This window comes from Vulpes vulpes, chromosome 5, assembly GCF_048418805.1.
Source record: "Vulpes vulpes isolate BD-2025 chromosome 5, VulVul3, whole genome shotgun sequence".
Taxonomy (NCBI): Eukaryota; Metazoa; Chordata; class Mammalia; order Carnivora; family Canidae; genus Vulpes; species Vulpes vulpes.
The window spans coordinates 56,293,968-56,312,791 of record NC_132784.1 but is presented as its reverse complement, the minus strand read 5'-3'; the positions used below and the strand labels follow the sequence as shown (position 1 = coordinate 56,312,791).

The window sequence follows — 18,824 nt, the reverse complement described above, 5'->3', positions numbered from 1 at the left end:
GCTGGGCTTCAGGGAAGCCCTGGGTGTCCTTAGAGCGCCGTCCCTGACAGTCTTATTTTGGTGGAGCGAGAAAATCATAAGGCCTCAACCTAGAAGTACTAAATATTGGTCTTTAAGATACCGTGTAGAACCCAAAGGTCACGCAGAACCCGCTTGGAAAGCTTAAGTTCAAAATGCAAGCTTCCGGCAGTCAGTCTGTGTTCATACTATGCTTGTACTCTCGGAGCTTGGTAATTATTCATTTAAATGCCTTTTTTTCAGTCACAGGCTTTTTTTTTTTTTTTAAAGATTTTATTTATTTATTCATGAGAAACACAGAGAGAGAGATAGAGAGAGAGAGAGAGGCAGAGACACAGGCAGAGGGAGAAGCAGGCTCCATGCAGGAGCCTGACATGGGATCGCGACCTGAGGCGAAGGCAGTCACTCAACCGCTGAGCCACCTGGGAGTCCCCTCAGTCAGTTTTAAAAGAGACTTCGTTGCATGATGTATCCCTGTAAAGCTTCATCATTTACTATTGCTCTGCCATGGTTTTCACCCAGAAGGGTGTGAGGAGTGGCTGGTGAAGTCGCCACGAATGTATTTTTACCAGGAGAGCAAAGGCTACGAGGTGTGAAGTGGAGGACGAGGTGCCCCCTCTGACCTTTGGATGGAGCTCATTTCCTTAGTAAATCAAAGACTCGATGCATCAAGAAACCCTTTCTTAGAAGAAATTAAGTGCCTTGTCTGGGTCACGGCCAAGTGAGAGCCGGAACTGTGGGGATGGCTTTCCATGAGGTTGCCGCGTGCGTGCCTGGGGTCAGATCAAAGCCAGTCTGCCCTGCCAGGGCCTGCTGTGTGACTTGGGGTCCCCAACCTCTCTGTACCTCAGAGCTTCCCCATCTGTAAAGTGAGGAGCACAGCATAGCCCCGTGCCTCAGTGTAGGGGCAGCGGATGAAGAAGCTGTGCCCTGAAGTGTTCCTAGTGTGTAAGGAACCATGTGGTGTCGGCAGCTATCCACTTCCTGAGACCAGACCCCTGGCCCCTGCCACCGTGTCCTGCTCTCCTGGATGCGTCTCCCTCTCTGTTGTGTAAATCTAACTCTCGCTCACCCACACCCTTTATCTTTCCATCATATCTCAAGAATTACAGACCCACCCTGTAAAAGGTGGCATGCCCGGGTGAGCAGTGGGACCCGCTGGGGCCTGAGCCATGTCTCCGGCGGGGCTGATGACCATGCAGAGCATTCTTGTCCCGGATCGGAATCTGGGCGGTTCAGGGCTACGTGCCTGCGTGAAGACAAGGTGCCAGTGAGATCTGCTGTCTCCCACAGGACCACGTAGGGTTGGTGATTGGAATCTGGAGATTTTAGATCGATAATTCTAGGACTTAAATGTTTTATGCATCTTCAGAAAGAGACGCAGTTAGGACTCAGACCGTAGTCTTTTGGCCATAGGCCTGAGCTGACGCATTTCTTCTTCCCTGTGCGTAATTATCAGGACTTGTCACGCCCGCTGTCAGGGAATTTATGAGCCATTCGGAGGTGGGCTGAGATATGCGGGAGTCGAAGGAACATTGTTCTGTCCTTTGATCACCAGCCCTGGCCCCGAGCGGCCCCCAGAGTGTTTGTGTGCGTCCTCATGGCCACGGACGCTGCCCTGGGTCACGTGATGCACATGGCCCTATGGTCATGGCTCAGGTGTCCCAGGCCATGTGGCTCGCCTGGGCAGCCCTGTGACAGTCCCTGCCGGGGCTCAGTGGGGAGATGCCGTGGGAGACGGGGCCCGGGGGCTGGTCGCAGAGGGCCGCGCCCCTACTGGCATTTGCTGTCCTCTGACCCATGGTCTCTATCTTTAGGTGCTTGTCAAAGATTAACAGCAGCTCCAGGAAGTCGCATTTACCATCCTGGGTTTACAGATAAGGAGGAACTGAGCCAGAAGCCTCTGGGCAAGGCGGGAGAGCGCCGGCAAGAGAGGGCCTGCCCAGGCTCCAGGCTTCCACGCCGAAGCCCGAAGCCCCGGCCGCCCGGTCCCAGCGCGGCGCCCCCGGTCTGGCGCCTGTGCCCGGCCTGCCGCTGCAGAGCCTCGGCCGCGCCCTGTGTGCCCCCTGCGTCCCGAGCGGGTTTTCTCCCCACGTGTCAGGGAGGCCGGTCTCCACGTGACGTCGGCCCGCGGGCCCGGTGCTGGGAGCCAGGCCAACTTCCTAGGACCTGTTTGCACACGGGGAATGTTTCCTCTTCCCCCGTAGGAGCAACAAAATCTAAAAACCTCTCTCCCCGTCACAGAATCGTGAACGTGTGAGCAGAAAATTCTGAAAGCGAACCTCACGTACACATTACAAGCTGCGGCTCATCGGCCTCTTTGCCCCCAGCAAAGTGCGTGTGGCGGTGAGGGTAAGGTCGCTGCCTGGCGGGGCTGCGCGCCGGCTGGCGGCCTGCTCCGATGGCGCTCCGGCTCACGGCTGGCCCTGTGAGCGCACGCTCGGCAGGTGTCCAGCACACACGTTTGTCTGCGAGTCCCTACCGTTCCTTTCGGGTGCTTTGGACGACTTTGGGGCCGTGTCCTTTTGTGCTTGAATCTGTGAAGCCTGGCCTTTCCCCCGCCCGTGCCCACCGCGGCCATATCCCTGCATCTCCCGACACCTGATGGGGGCAGGCAGGTGCTTTGGCCCCCTCCACAGCGGGGAGCCCAGGCTGAGTTTAGGGAAGGTGCTCAAGGTCAGAACAGGTCACGGCCTGCCTGGGGCTCAGTGGTACTTTCTTCCTAAACAAGCTTCTGAACTGGAGACAGCTGCCCTTCCTCCCACCTCTTCTTTTGCCTCAAAACCTTTAAAATATTTCCTGACTCTGAAGCCTTTAGACCTTTCTTTGGAAAAATCACAGTAGACCCTCTTGGCTCTGGGTGAAACTCCGTCAGGCTGTGTGGCTTCACAGAGTTGCGTGGGGCGGCTGGCGATTCTCTCCCCGTGCTCAGTGTTGACGGACAGGTGGCTGGTGTGTGCCTGGGAAGTGTTGGGAGCACCGCACAGGGGTCTGAGGAGGAGTGTCGGGGGGCACGGTGTCCAGGAAGTTGGGGTCTCCTAGGTTAGCAGTCTTCCCTTGTGGGGGAAGAGCTCCCATGGAAGGATCAGCCAGCAGCTCCCCGGTGAGTTCCTTCTGTCTAGGGTTAGCATTTCCCAAAAAGGGAATAAGGATGCCCCTTTGGAAATTTCCCCACTTCCTGGTTTTTTTTTTCTTAAAGATTTTATTTATTTATTCATGAGAAACACACAGAAAGAGGCAGAGACACAGGCAGAGGGAGAGGCAGGCTCCCTGTGGGGAGCCCGATGTGGGACTCGACCCCAGGACCCTGGGATCATGCCCTGAGCCAGATGCTCCACCACTGAGCCACCCAGGTGTCCCACACTTCCTGTTTTATTACCTTTATCAGGTTACCTCATTCCTGAGATATCCTGACTACACTCTGTCAATCTGAATTCTAGAGCTTTTCCCTCAATATCCAACATTGCCACAATTCAGAGATCAGATAAACCTCTTCTTTGCAAATGCACGAATCCACCATCTTTCCCTTATGTTCCTCTAGAACATATAATTCCTCTAGAACGTATTGTTGAACCACCTCCGAAATACGACGAAATACTCCCGACTGCCTGGTGGCTCCTCAGCCAATATAAGTGACCAATGCACTCCATTCCCAGGATCCCAATATCTGCCCCCCCCAGCATGTGTCTGCACAGCATCTCCTGGGTGCCACTGGGGACCCCAGTGACCAGGTGCTGGGGCTGTGAGGACCCAGGTGATGTGGGAACTGCAGTAGTGATAACAATCAAGGCTGTTGACCTGTAAAGTCTAGTGAAAGGCAAATATTTCATTTATGGTTAATGGCAAAGGACATTTAATTGATATTAAAAATCGAGAAAGCCAAAGTTACCCCTCTAGTGGGATTTTTAAATCCTGCTCCTGTAAGTATGTATCAACACCCCTCTCTGCTGGAAATGACTCACAGATTCCAGCAGGTGGATTTTAGCAAGTTCTCCGTGGGCTTGGTGCTCTACCCACAGTGTTGCAAACCCCACCCCGTCCTTCCCAACCCCCAGCCAGTGGCCTCCTGCTGGGGTCCCTACTGGCCACGCCCACACTGTGGCAAGTGCACACAAAACGGGGGAAAACATTGCTCTGAATTAACATGTGTGGATCATGGCACCAGGGACCAATGACAGGGACAGATCGTCCTCTGGCTCCCTACTGAGTACGGAGCAATTATTTATTTAAAATGTTATGAGCACCTGGGTGGCTTGGAAGTTGGGTCTCTGCCTTTGGCTCAGATCGTGATCCTGGGGTCCTGGGTTGGAGTTCCCTGCAGGGAGCCTGCTTCTCCCTCTGCCTGTCTCTCTCTCTCTCTCTCTCTCTCTCTCTCTCTCTCTCTCTTTTTCTGTCTCTCACATGAATAAATAAATAAATAAAATCTTTTAAAAAATGTTATTAGAAGGCAGTCAAATGTTTCCAGTTACGATATGTGGAAGATTAGCTCTTTGGGGTCAGAATGAACTCCCTATTGGTCTCATTCTGGGTCTGGTGCCTTGTGTAACATACAAGCCATTCTCTAGGGAAGGGAAGACAGGGCAGCTGTGTCAGTGATGTGTGGTCAGGGCCTGTGGCCATCAGGTCCATCACCTTCCTGGACCCTGTGGTAGTACGATGTCCGTTTCTACAGAAGGGATTCTAGGAGCTGAGAAAAGTTTGATTTGCCAAGGATGGTCTATGATGAACAGCTGCTGGCAGGCAGGCAATTAAAACCCAGATCAAAATGATGCACTTTCCACTGGTTGCTCCTGTAAGATACTTGGTAGAGAACTAAGGTCATCTCTGCTGTTCTCATTAGTGAGCTTGTTATCCCCATGCAAGTGTCTGTAAGAAGCAGGTTCTTACCGTTCGTGTGTTTTTTAAGGGTACTTGCTACAGTTAAGGTCTTATTTCTTTTTATTGTGCTAATTAATTATTTAGAAACATATCACATCTCAGACCCACTATAATTTTTTTTTCCACCTAAGACATATTTATAAAGTAACTTTCCTAAAGGCCTGATACACTCAAAGCTAGATTCAGGCTTCTTCTTCTTTTTGATTGTATTTATTTATTCATGAGAGACCCAGAGAGAGAGGCAGAGACACAGGCAGAGGGAGAAGTAGGCTCCCTTTGGGAGCTCGATGCAAGACTTGATCCCAGGACCGTGAGATCATGACCTGAGTTGAAGGCAGACGCTCAACCCCTGAGCCACCCAGACATCCCTCGATTCAGGCTTCTAAACGTTACTCTATTGGTTGTGAAATGGGAATAGAGCTTACAGGCTATTCCTGTAATTACATAACTTAGCAGGTGGCGGTTCCGAGCTCCCCCACACCGTGAAGGCTGCAGCATCCCCACCTGACCCCACACCACGGCCCCAGCCTCCCTGGCCTCCGGGTGCTCAGGGGAGTCCCTGTGCTCTGGACGATGTCTAGAAAGACCAGTAACAAGACCTTCTCTGTCTCACAGTCGTTACCCCACTGCCTGTAAAAATGCCCTCGGTGGCACTTCACCAAGAGTGGATGGTGTCTTAGAATCTGAGGGCTCCTCTGAGGTTGGGGAACACTGTCTCCTGAGGGGGCTGGGAGACTCATGCTCTCTCCCCGCCCTGTTCAGCACAATTGCCTCACTTCCTGTGTCGGGCTGGTCCCTGCAGGGCCTGAGCTCTGGTTTCTGGCTCCTTGTACGGTGTCACTCCTGGGCTTCTCGGGGGCACTGGTGTTCTCTCCCCTTCTCTGCCCTGGACCTTGTCGGTTTGAGTGGATGCCCCTGGAGAGGTCTGTGCATTTATTCCTACAGCTGCGTGCCTGCCCCTGTCCTCTCTTCCTGGGATCACATGCACCTGCTGGGAGGGACCAGAGGATGGAAATGAGCAGCGCCCAGAGCTCACCCTCACCCTCACCAGCCCTACTGTGTGCTTCCTTCAGTGCAGGACAGCCAGAGGGCTTTTCTTCCTTCTGCCTTAAAGGCATCTGAGGCTCAGAGAGCTGGACCCGTGGCCCTGCGTCCCTAGCCCAAGCCTAGATTGGCACCCAACTCTGACTTGCCTTGTCTGCACTTTAAAAAGTTAGAACTCCAGTAGGATGTGGTTGGTTAAAGTACCTGGTGGCACTCTGTTTTCACCTCTGTGCCGCCAAGCACCCCAGCCCACGGGGCACCGGTACCCCCAGCCACCCGCAGCGGGGGGGTTGGCATGTGCCGGCTCCCTCAGGATCTCCACCAAGGGACCAGCTGGGAGTCTTGCTCAGTGTGGGTGAACTCGGAAACACAAAGTCTGCGCCAGCAACACTGGATTGCTACCTAGAATGGTATATGCCAAATTTTAGCCCGCTGGCTCGTAACAGTGCGGATGCTGACATATGCGCAATGCTCATGTACATGTGATGGAAATTTCCAGTAACCGCAGGGGCCTGTTTAGGAATCCCCTCTGGAACGGGCTGTTCCCCCTGAACAGTGTGTGGCAGCTCCTGCCAAACCAGAGGTCATCCTGCTTTGAGCTCCATCATCCTCCCTTCCCTTCCTTCATTTCCCCTTTTTATTATTTCACAAGAAACCTCTCGGATTACTCAAGACGCTTCAGAGTCAGCTGGCTTCCAAACAGCATTCCACAGGCTCAAAATCCTCTGTCTCAATTCAATTAATCTCAGAAATGGAATGGAATAGGGGCGCCTGGCTGGCCGGGTCGGGAGAGCATGTGACTCTCGAGGTCAGGGTCTCAGAGTTTCCAACCCCATGTTGGGTTGGTAGATTCCTTAAAAAATTAATAAGGAAACTTAAGAAAAAATGAAATGGGATAAAGATGACCTGCAAGCGTCCTGCTTGTTGGTCTGCAGCTGGTTCTTCTCAGCCTGCGGCCCCACCTGCTGGCTCCACATGCACAGTTAGACCCAGCAGAGCCAGTGCCTGCCGCTTGGATGATGACGGCCCCGATCGACGAGTATATGTCCCTCGTCACCTTGTATTTCTCATCTTTCTCTCCTGGCCAGTATGTACGTTGTGCGTTTAAGGTGAGAATCTGCCTGTGTGAAATGACACGTATAAGATCTCTACTAATCTGAGAGGCCAGTCAGATCTAACTGCTTCTGTATGCATTCATAGAATATTTCATGGACTTCTGTTACTTCGAGCTATCTTGGGCTCGGTAGTCTTGAGTTTTCTAAGTAGTGATTAAATATTTCAGGAACAACCCTCCCAAGGACGACCTCAAGTTTTGCTTTAAAGTGTGATGAAGTTTTGATCAGGACTGAGCAGCTTGGAAGAAGCATTACCTTTCTCCAAGGCGCGGGGGGGGGGGGGGGGGGGAGGTGTCTGTCATTGGATTCCAGCCTCAAACGCCCTTTGCTCAAAAATAGTTCTACTTTTGTCCACAAGCAGCCCCCAAATATTGACACACACACCCACCCTCACACACACACACACACACACACACACACACACAATTGTGATTTAGGTTAAATCCTTAGAGACTTGTTTTCTGGAAGGAGAGAACATTGCTCTGGGATTTGCCTAATACCAACTGGGAATGTGGTGAGGGGGCGCTGGACGCTGGTGGAAGTAGGGGTGCGGAGCAGTCAACGCTGGGCTGGAGTGCCGCTCGGGTGCAAACATTCGTCTTTATGCTCAGAGAGAAGAAACTCCCGAAAGTCCAAGTTGTTGGCTTTAGAAGGAGTTAACTCTTTTTGCCTGTGTTTCATTTTTTTCCCCATCCCGTTTAACCCACTCCCCCTGCTCGCCCACCTCCCCTGTGGTGACCATCCGTGTGTTCTCTGGCATTAAGTGTTTCCTGGTTTGTCTCTCTCTCTTCTTTTCTCCTTGTTCACCTGTTTTGTTTCTTAAAGTCTCTAGCTTTATCCAGGTTGTTGCAAATGGCAAGATTTCATTCCTTGTTTTTTTTTTTATTTTTTTTTATTTTTTTTTTAGATTTTATTTAATTACTCATGAGAGACACACAGAGAGAGGCAGAGACACAGGCAGAGGGAGAAGCAGGCTCCCTGTAGGGAGCCTGATGTGGGACTCGATCCCAGGACCCCAGGATCACACCCTGAGCCAAAGGGAGATGCTCAACCACTGAGCCACCCAGGCATCTGATTTCATTCTTTTTGATGCCTGAGTAATAGTCCATTGTATATATACCCCATCTTCTTTATCCACTCACCTGTCGATAGACACCTGGGCTGCTTCCATAATTTGGCTATTGTAGATAATGCTGCTGTAAACACTGAATTAGTATCTTGTATCTTTGGGTAAATACCTAGCAGTGAGATTACTGTATCATAGGGTAGCCCTATTTTTAATTCTTTGAGGAAACGCCACACTTTTCCAGAGTGGCTGCACCGGTTTGCATTCCCACCAACAGCGTAAGAGGGTTCCCCTTTGTCTATATCCACACCAACACCTCTTGTTTCTTGGGTTGTTGATTTTAGCTCTTCTGACAGGTGTGAAGTGATAGCTCATTGTGGCTTTAATTTGTATTTCCCTGGTGATGAGTGATCTTGAGCATCTTTTCATGCACCCGTTGGCCATCTGAATGTCTTCTTTGGAAAAATGTCTACTCATCTGCCCATTTTGTAATTAGATTATTTGGTTTTTTTCAGTGTTGAGTTATATCAGTTCTTTATTTATTTTGGATACTAATCCTTTATCAGATATGCCATTTGCAAATGTCCTTAGGTTGTCTTTTAGTTTTGTTGATTGTTTCCTTCTCTGTGCAGAAGCTTTTTGTTTTGATGTAGTTCTAATTGTTTATTTTAGCTTTTCTTTCCCTCGCCATAAGGAGATATATCAAGAAACATGTTTCTACAGCCAGTGTCAGAGGTATTACTGCCTGTAGCTCTCTTCTAGGTTTTTTTTATGGTTTCAGGTCTCACATTTATGTCTTTAATCCATTTTATTTTTGTGTATGGTGTAATAAAGTGGTCCAGTTTCATTCTTTTGCATGGAGCCAGCCAGTTTTCCCAACACCATTTGTTGAAGAGCCTGTCTTTTCCCCATTACATCTTCTTGTCAAGATTTGATTTGTCAAGATTAACTGATCATATAATCCTGGTTTTATTTCTGGGCTTTCTGTTCCATTTCCCCTTGATCTATGTATCTATTTCTGTGCCAGTAACCTATGGCTTTGATTATTATGGCTTTGTGGTTTATCTCAAAATCTGGGCTTGTGACGCCTCCAGTTTTGTTTTTCTTTTTCAAGGTTGCTTTGGCCATTCAGAGTCTTTTGTGGGTCCATACAAATTTTAGGATCATTTGTTCTAGTTCTGTGAAAAAGGCTATTTGTGTTTTGAGAGGGATTGCATTAAATCTGTAGATTGCTCTGGGTACTATAGACATTCTAACAATATTTGTTATTACCCATGTTTAGTTTTGCATAACCAGTTGTTATCGCTAAAATGGAGGCAGGGGAGATCCACAGATGTTTACTGCATTGTTATTCTGTGTATCCTATACATCTTACAAGTTCTTGATATTTAGTTAAAACCTTACATGGCGTCAAAGAGAGGGGCAGGTGTTCTAACCTGCATTCAGACCTGTGTCTCCTGGGAGAACACCCACACACTATCATGTGACCATTGTATAGACCCCAAGAGGACAAAAACAAGTTCTCTCTTCCCCCTTCTGTGCCATCAAGTAGAGCACCATGTGCACCCAAACCTCCATTTTTCCCGTGCGAGTTTCTGTGATGGCCACTTTAAATAAATTGGTAGAGAGATGATAGAATCACATTGGAGGCTGAAATTATCTGCAAAGGTAGACTTGCATCTTTACAAGTGTACATTCTTAAACACTGGGGTTTTTTGGTCTCATGCATGAAACATGAGGAATTCACCGATTGTTCTGTTAGTGATGTTTCATCGCTCCTCGAGCTATGTCTTTGATTTTACCGGAACTCATTACTACTACTATCTTTCTCTTCCCAGGCTCTCACTGACATGTGAGAAGGAAGGGAAGTCCCCTTCCCTGATGTCCATTTACAAATTTTGGGGAAGGAAGGCTGTTCTCTCCACATGTGGTTGGCTGTTCACGGTCTCCACTATGTAACTGCTCACGTACACACATACACCCTGGGAGGCGATGCTCCAAACTGTCATTGCTTCTTTCTCACCCATCCCACCGTTGGTTGGAGTCCTCATGACCAGGATTATATGATCAGTTAATCTTGACAAATCAAAGGCAAAGGCATCCTTCATGGACACTCAGAGGTGCCTGGTTCTATGGGAGACTTTGGAAAAATTTAGATTTGAAGTATTTCCCCTTTTCCTGAGGAGTGCCTCTTGGGGGGCAAGGCTTGCCTTTTATCCAGGCAAATGTAATGTTTTAGAAATCCTCCCCATTTTTAGAAGACAATTCATTTATCTTTCAAGGAAAGCTGTTTCATGTTCAGCACAGAGTTGGCTTTCACATGTTCTTTAAAAAGAGTTCCTCATGGACAATGATGCTTTGTAACTGTCCCTTAAGACTGGCACCTGAAGCCAGGCAATGGTCAATGGTGATGGAGCGAGTGGTCCTGGTGGTTCGCACACATCCACGGATGAGAGTGGATAAGCAATTGGTGTAGAATGAGTTTGGCTAAATTCTCCTGTATTGTGCCTTTGGCAGGAGAAATCATGAATTTGCTGCTAAAGTTTATGTTAGAAAAAACAGATGAAGATCAGATGCTTTTTTAATCCAACTTTATCTTCCTTGCAAATTCTGCAGATTCCTGGGATACTTGTGTGATAAGCAGTCTCTAGTCTGCCCTTGCCATTTCTGTGCTCCCGGGATTCTATGAACAGCAAGCCCAGTAGTCTGCCTTTCATTTCCAGGAGTGTCAACCCGTTGTGCCTCTCAGCACGCCTCACCACAGCTGGGGAGGTGGGAGGCCCCTGTGTGCGTGCCGTGGGGTGGACACTGTCCGCGAGAGTGCTGGACTCGGGCCCATCGTCCAGGATGAGGACACATGCGGAAAGGGTCTTTGGTACCGAGCAGAGCGTGGGTACCGGCAGCAGTCCCGCCTGCTTGCGTTTGCTTGCAACTGGAAGCCAACAGGCCTGCGCTAAGAAGGCTTCTGATGTCTCTCGATTTGGAAGGTTTTGGTTTTCTCTTCTCAGAAATGAGCCAGTTGTTGTCACAGGACTATTGCTCTGATGGATGACAATGTAGAAAATTCTGAGAGTACTAGCTTTAAGGCCAATGCCTTCTGTTTTTCTTGCAGCTTCTGACGAGCTCGGCGGTCCAGGATGGGAAACCACGCGGGAAAGCGGGAGTTAAGTGCGGAGAAGAGCAACAAGGTAAGAAGTCAGCCTGGCTCAGAAACTCCCTCAGACACAAGTCAGTTTTGTCATTGAACATAATCCTCCTGACATGTACTGTGGCTGCCAGGGTTTCCCGCTAAAATGATTGGGGTGTTACCTGCTGCCTCAGAAACGTCTAGAGTGGGCCTTACACACAGACCACGACCTGTGTGCCTCAGCCCAGACCCTGGGCCGCTACAGGCTTGCCGTGCTGTCCTGCTAGGGGCACCTGCGTCCTGTCCCTGCCCCCACCGTCCCCACCGTTGCTCGCTCAACCTGTTTGGAGGGTACAGATAAGCCAAAGGGGAAAATGCACATAGAAACGGTTGGCATCCTTCCAGGGTTGTCAAAGTTGTCATCCTTATGTTTCCAGCATGGCATCCACCTCAGTTTTCAGCCCTCGGTTCCTTCTTGATGCAGGTTCTCTGCATAGCCCTAGATGCCCCTGGCAGCCTTTTCCTCCCCACCCACTCCGGGGGGGGGGGGGGGCAACCTCAACGAGCCTGCCACTCACAGGCCCCTGGTTGCCTCATGCTCTGTCCAGGGCTTCCTCTACCACTAGGGGGTCATTTCAGATGATGAGAAAGCAGGGCTGACGTTGAATGTGCCCTGATCGTGGGGACAGGGAAGGGAAATCACTCTGTGCCTTTGATACTTTACCTCAACTTCACCTTACGTGTGTCCCAGCTCAAGACGATGGTGCTGGCCCAGGGTGCTGCACTGAGGGTGGAGGACCTCCACCGCCACCTGTACATGGATGTGCTTCCATATGCAATTCATGGCACTGACTTGGCCATAGCCGTGACACCCCCTGAACCGTGGTCTGTGGTGTAGTTTTTATGAATAACAATGACTTCAGCAGCCGTGGGTCCTTCTACTCGGTGCTTGGGCTCTGTTTCTGTATCAGCCAAGGGGGGTGATTTGCCATAATTTACTTTCAAGTCCTCCTTGTAAAGTAAACGTGTGAGGATACACTGTCCTTGGTCATATTTGATCTCAGTTAGTTACAGTGTCATCTAGTTTCTTGACTAATGATTTCAGGCCCAAGATGAACTGGAAGGGATTTACCTGTTGATAATGTCGTGATTGGTTTGGATTCCCCCCTTCCTGCTAAAAGAGGGCTGATTTATGTATTTTGTAAGTACGTAAGCAACTCTAGTCAATGCTGAACAGGGGGATGACTTGTTAATTTTTAGAAATTCAGCCATACCACCGGTCACCTTGTCGTCGTCACAATGGGCAGTAGCGTTGAGCTGTGTGTTCAGGTGCTGCGAAGCCCAGAAGTGTGGACGGCATCTCCACCAGAAGTGAAAGTGGAGATGGGCCCCTGGCAGGGAGTTCCCACCCGTTTGCACCAGGGGAGTGCAAGTCTTGTAAGGATGGATCTGAGGCTCCAGTTTTAAAAACTGCTCTGTGGCTTTCATGTCTTCCTTGTTGTCTGACGTTATAAGGCCATGAAACACACTTTTAATTTGTGTGATTCTCCCAAAATGAGATTGTTGAGCAGCTGGAAAGCCTATACTTGCGCTCCTGTTGTCCAAGAGCTGGTGGTTACCATTTGGATGATTTTAAAAGTTGGGAATTTAAGAACACTGGTTCCTGCAGATGGTTGTTATATGTAAAATCTCTTTAAATTTTGGGCTTTTTTTGTAACTGGATGGAAAAGGGTTTGACATGTTTCTGAGTGAGTGTCTGAGATGTTACCCGGCATTTAGGCATGCACCAGAGAAGAATAATATGGTGTGAGCTCCTGCCCAACTGTTGGCCATTCTGTATGTTTCTGCAGGCAGTTCCGTGATGCACACTTTGACTCGTGGGAAGGTCACAGGACAGCTGTTGTTGGTATCGGGGCCAGGTCGGCCTGTTAATGGGGAGGGTAGATGCAGAGCAGAGTCACCTCCATTCCCCCACAACCCTGCCTCATGCACGAGCTGCTCCCCTGCCTTCCCACCCCTCACCTCCTGCATCCCACCTGGGACCTGCAGCACCTCTGGGTTGCCATGACTTCCTGCTCCAGCCTGGCTCCCAAGGGAAGGAGACAACAGCCAGCTTTCTTCCTGTGACCCAGCACCTTGCAGTCTTCTTACTACTTTCCCTCTCCTCCTGAAGAAGACAGGTTAGGATGCAGGAGGTGGCGGCATCACAGAAGAGATAGCTTGGACAGAGAGAAGACCCCCTTTCCAACCTTGCACGGCTGGTAATAGGTGGAGCAGGATGCACGGCCAGGTAGCATGATGACTGACAGCCTGTTCCTGCAGCCCCAGCACAAAGCAGAGTATCCCAGGGGGAGTGGGAGCAAGAGAGACCCCAGCTATGAAAGGAGTCTGGTGACCTTCCTGTAAATCATTCCCCTTCTTCAGACACAGAGAAACCTCTCACATGCCTCTGTGACCCTGTGTTCTTGAGTCCAGGGAGAGTTTGGTTGGCGTGTAGTACTGGCTCAGTAGTTGCTCAGCACTTCATCAGCCAGGCCATGGTTACCTTGTGACTTGGCAGAGCCAGGAAGGATGCATCCCAGCTGCCCAGGCAGATCCAAAGGACACCTGTGCCTGCTGCCCAAGGCCCCAGGCTCTGGGCCCAGACTCACAGGGCTCTCAGCAGACTCTACCCACAGAGGCTCCAGGAAGAAACCAGTTCCACAGGCTAAAAATAGACTCCCCTGCCTTTGGGGAGGCTATGTCTGGTGGATGGCACTTGGGAGCAACGTAGGGAAGCCGGCACAGGGAGACAAGACACCTGAGACCTGGCTAGCATGGGGATTCGTTACCTTTCCTCAGCTTGAATAAAAGGTGTTAGACCGACTGTCCCTCTGGAGAAACTGTCCATTTGCAGCAGGCCCTTGGAATAGGGTCCTTAACTGATGTGTCCACTGAATAGGATCCATTGGTGATGGGCCCCCAGGATAGGGTCCAAACTTGATGTGCCCACAGAATAAGATCCATGGTGACAGGCCCCGGGTCAGGGTCCACATGCAACAGGTGCTCGGGATAGAGACCACATATGTTACATAGGCTGCCCTGGGTTTTTGTCTCATTCAGCATGGAACTTTGCATTTCCCTGCTCCCCAATTTCCTACCTACCTTAAGGAAGTAGGATTTCCAGTGCCCTTGAACTATTTCTTAATATCTGAATTCTCAACTTTGTTGGTTTTGGGTTTTTTAATTTTTTTTTTTTATTTTAACACTGCCATCAGTTCTCTTGGGGATGAACTTAAAGTCTCTTGATTTTTTTTTCTCCTCTGAAAGCAGAGGGCATTGCTGGTTAGAATCATTACAAATAAAGACAACCCACAGTCCGCCCTGGCATACTTGCATGTTTTCCAAAATGAGTGACATCAAGCGACGAGTTACTTGAAATGTTGAAGACCTAGCAAACCACAGTCATCCTGAAAACCTGCCTTTCATCTCTGGGTGGCCTGGGAAAGGCTCCTCCCTGGACTTCTCCCAGAACTCAGATCTGGCTCACAGGGTTCCCCACAGGTGCAAAATTTAGGTTCACATCCATATTTTACAGCGAGGAGTCGCTTTGTGATCTGGCATTTCAAATCAGACTGAGTTGTTATTCAGGCTGTTCTTCAGGGCCAAGTGTGTGCCAGGTGGGATCAAACACAAGCACGTTTGCCGCCTCTCCAGGGTAATCCCACCCCTAAAGAAGTTATCCGTGGATTTAGTCATCATTAAAATCCACTGGCTTGATGAGACCCCCTAGGTGATATTCGAATGATGGTCTGAGAAGTAAGGCATTAGTGTTTGAATGTATCACAAAGACATGGGAGTGAATAGCTCCTCTCATTGCCACGTGGACCATCTTTCACTTTGTTGGGAGAATAAGTTTCCTGTGCAGATACTGACATCAGGTCTGTGGACGGTGCTGCCCTCATCTGACCACAGGGTGATCTCTCAAGGCCATTCCTCTGTGGGGTCCTAACTCCTGTGACTTGTCATCCCAGCTGTGGGTGTCCACAGGGCACCTCACCCATTTAGAAAGCTCTGTTCCATCATACAATCCCCAAGAATGGGAAGTCATTCTGTTTGATGGCCATCATTAGCCAGAGCTGCTCCGTGCAGTCCCCCCTCTTCTCAGACAGAAATTACACTCACCGAGGGCCAGACTTGCAGCAGCTCTGCTCCTGGATGTGTCCCAGCATCCCCTCCACACACAGCCCAGCACACCCATCCCACCACCAGCCCCAGCCAGGTGACAGCTGGCGGGCCCCCTGGGGCAGGGTGCTGTCCAGCCTACCGCGGAGTAAGGGTGCCCCGGGACCGAGACCGGGCCCTGCAGGTCTCCAAAAACACTGGCGCTGTTTTCTCCCGCTGCCACTCTTCCTCCTGCACTTCCTTGTTCAAGCGACAGCTGTCACCAGGGCTGTTTCACAGAATGGGGGGAAGTGGGATTACTGAGAAAGCCACTTCCTGCAGTCACGCCAACCCCAGCCTGGAGCATCGTGCAAAGGGGCTCTGGTGCCATAGAGGCACTGAATTCACCCAGAAATACTGACCTTTCCAACACACTTGCTGTCAGTTGGCAGTTGTTGGACCCATATGTGTATAATTTCTATTTTCTTGGGCAAGTCGCATACAGGAATTCTTTTGAGAACTCAGCTAACTCTTCAGTAAATCATATAATGTGCCTTTAAAAGCTCAGGGAACTGAAAAATGGGAGGTATTTCCTCCCAAGCATGGAGCACATAGTCTGAGGGATGGAAACAGCTCGACGACGTGTAGTAAGCTCTTAGTGAGGTGTCGGCAGACTGCCATTGTCCCTTGTCTTCTGCAGTTTCACAGTCCATTCCGTCTCCCCTGGCCTCCTTCTGTATCTCTAGTTCACACACACATGCAGCCCCATGAAGATGTCCTCTTGACCCCTCACATGGAGCACTGAACTGTCTTCCAGACACATGCGGCTAAGGAGCCCGTGATACGTGGCCAGCATGCCTGAGGAACCAAATTTTAAATGTTTGTTTTTATTTTATTTTTTTAAGATTTTACTTAATTATTCATGAGAGAGGCAGAGACACAGGCAGAAGGGGTAGCAGGCTCCCTGCGGGGAGCCCGATGCGGGACTTGATCCCAGGACCCTGGAGTTATGTCCTGAGCCGAAGACAGACGCTCAACCACTGAGCCACCCAGGCTTCCCTAAATGTTTGACTTTAAATCCTTCAGACTTACATAGCCACGTGTTTGGAGGGGCAGCCTGGCCCACGGGGTGCTCCATCCATGTCTCAGGATACCTAAAACCCTCCTAAGTAAGCATCAGTACTTTTTTTGTTGTTGTTGTGGTCAGAGAAACAAATTCTGGTCTCTGTCAAAGTTGTACAGTTTCACGCAAAAGCTAATACTGGACGCAGAGGGTGAAATCCTCTGAAGAGCACGAACACACATACAAATACCAGAAACGGCAGCGGAGGGTGCGGTGTGCTGTGGGAGCGCGTCCTCGCACACGCAGCTCAGCCCGCTGCTCCGCATACCCCTAGCGCCAGGACGGAACTCAGACTCGCGCCTTTAAAACCGCATGCGCGCGTACAGGCTGCTTCAGAGCTCGATGCACCCGGAGCCTGCTCTCCTGACTTGCTTCCAGAAGAACTTAAGCGAGCTCCTAAAAAAAAGAGAAATAAAATCATGCAGGAAAACGTGCCATTTGAGAGAAACCTTCCAAAATCTGCGAAATCATCAATAACCTTCTCATTACACTTCTGGGAGCCTCAGAGCGGATCTGTCTCTGGCTTGATAACACGCCAAGGAATGTAACGTGAAACATCTCCTTGCGATTGGGTCTTGTAGAGTCGTGTTTGCCTTGGGAACCCAGAGCCGCCCCTGGAGGGGGAGCACGCTCCCAGCCCGCCGGGCGGGTTCCGGCCCCGCGAGGAACAGCCGAAGCACCTGCCGGTGGGGACATGGGTGCACCTTGTGTTCCAGAGGCAGAATCTTTTACTGACGTTAGGGAACAGTCTTTCTAAGCTTTTACTTTGTAGAAGATTCTAGGACATGCGGAGTCAGTCTCCGGTGCTTCTGCCTTTAGGATGGACTCAAAGAGGAAATCCCGCATCAGTTTTGTGGAGAGACGGGCCCTGAGGTCGATTCTGATGTGGTATCTTGTTTCATCTGATAAACGGAGAAGGCCCATACCTGCGGAAGTCGGGCGGCAACACGTCCACAAACACGCATGTAATTATTAAAGACATGAGTCGTGATTAGTAACAAAGCCACCCGTCAACAGCCCTTAATAAAAATAACGTCGGGCCCATTATGAGAGGTGCCCCGAGGCAACACAAACCTGCCTGCAGTCAGCAGGCCCCGCCGGTGGCTCGTGAGCTCGGCCGCGGCCCCACCGCCCCCCACGTGCACTGGACCACGCGCCACACCGGGCGGGACCCTTCCCCTCTGCCAAGCCGCGGCCTCGGGATCTGGGGCTGAGGTCGAGGAGGGCTCGGACCCCGAGGGCTCCAGCTTCCGGTTCTGGGCCGGAAAACCCAGCGGCTCTGACACCACGAAGAGCTCCTGTTGAGGGTTCTTTCGAGCTACCAGAGGTTTTCTTAGGTCTGGAAGCTCATTTGCAAAGTTAGTTTTTATCAGGAACTGTGACCCAGTGTGCAAGCTGCTACCTTTGGACGACAGCAGTTGTTAGACATAAGTGATATATTAACGTTGGTTATTAAATATAAATGATGGGACAATAAAATAATTCTTTGGATAAAACCACAGAAGAGGCAGTATATGCACCACGTGTCGCCCGGCCCACACGCCTGGCTTCTCTCTCACACTGGCTGGTGCTGCGAGACCGGAGCCTGGTGATCCCACAGGACCGGCCTCTATCATCGTGGTCTTAGCTGCACACACAGGGCTTTCAACCACCTCTTACTGCACCGTGTAAAATTCCCTGGTTCCTCTTCCCTGTGTCTGTGATACTCAGTTATTGTGTGAGAGCCGTCAGGGGAGGAAGGGGGGGGTCCAAGGTCTAGCCCTTGTATCACAGCGCGGCCCAGAGTGAGTGGAAGTGGGGCTCCTTTTATTCAGTGGGGTTTTTTTCAAGTTGACAGTCTTTGAGCTTTGTTGGGTGTGCTTTATGTGAAATGGCTTTCAAGTTTGATTTTGGATTTACCTCTGGCGGAGAACAGAATCTCGGGTATGGCCGAGCAGAGAGTTATTCATGTACCATCAGTGACTTGGTGAGTGTTAGACGGGGTGCCCCCCCTCCCCCCCGCCCAGGAGGAGCAGCGATGAGCCCTGGTTTACTGGAGTGGAAGTGCTTATGGGAGTGGAGGCGTGAGGTGCCCTCCCCCCCACGGCCCAGGCTGGGGCTGGGGCTGGGGCTGGGTTGGGCGGTGAGCTGCTGTCATCACCAGCAGTGACTCAGCTGCCTGCTGATTTGGTTGCTCGCAGCATGCTGGTTGAACCCCGTTTTTCAGCCCACGCCAGGTCAGCTCAGAAATGCCACTGAGTCACTTTATCTTTGAGGGCTTTACTTTAGATGCTGGCAGTGAAAAGCATGTCCCTTCATATGAAAACCCGG

At 50.4% G+C, this 18,824-nt stretch overlaps 1 protein-coding gene across 6 annotated transcripts in view; it reads left to right on the top strand.

Moving 5' to 3' along the window:
• The window catches only part of MBP (myelin basic protein), a 115,405-nt gene that overhangs the window by 11,122 nt on the left and 85,459 nt on the right, over positions 1-18,824 (top strand). For all 6 annotated transcript variants that reach the window (XM_072760183.1, XM_072760182.1, XM_072760184.1 and 3 more), the window contains exon 2: positions 11,234-11,309. In XM_072760183.1, the coding sequence (XP_072616284.1) occupies positions 11,259-11,309 (51 nt within the window). In that variant the 5' untranslated portion in view covers positions 11,234-11,258. The remainder of the gene's footprint in view (positions 1-11,233; positions 11,310-18,824) is intronic.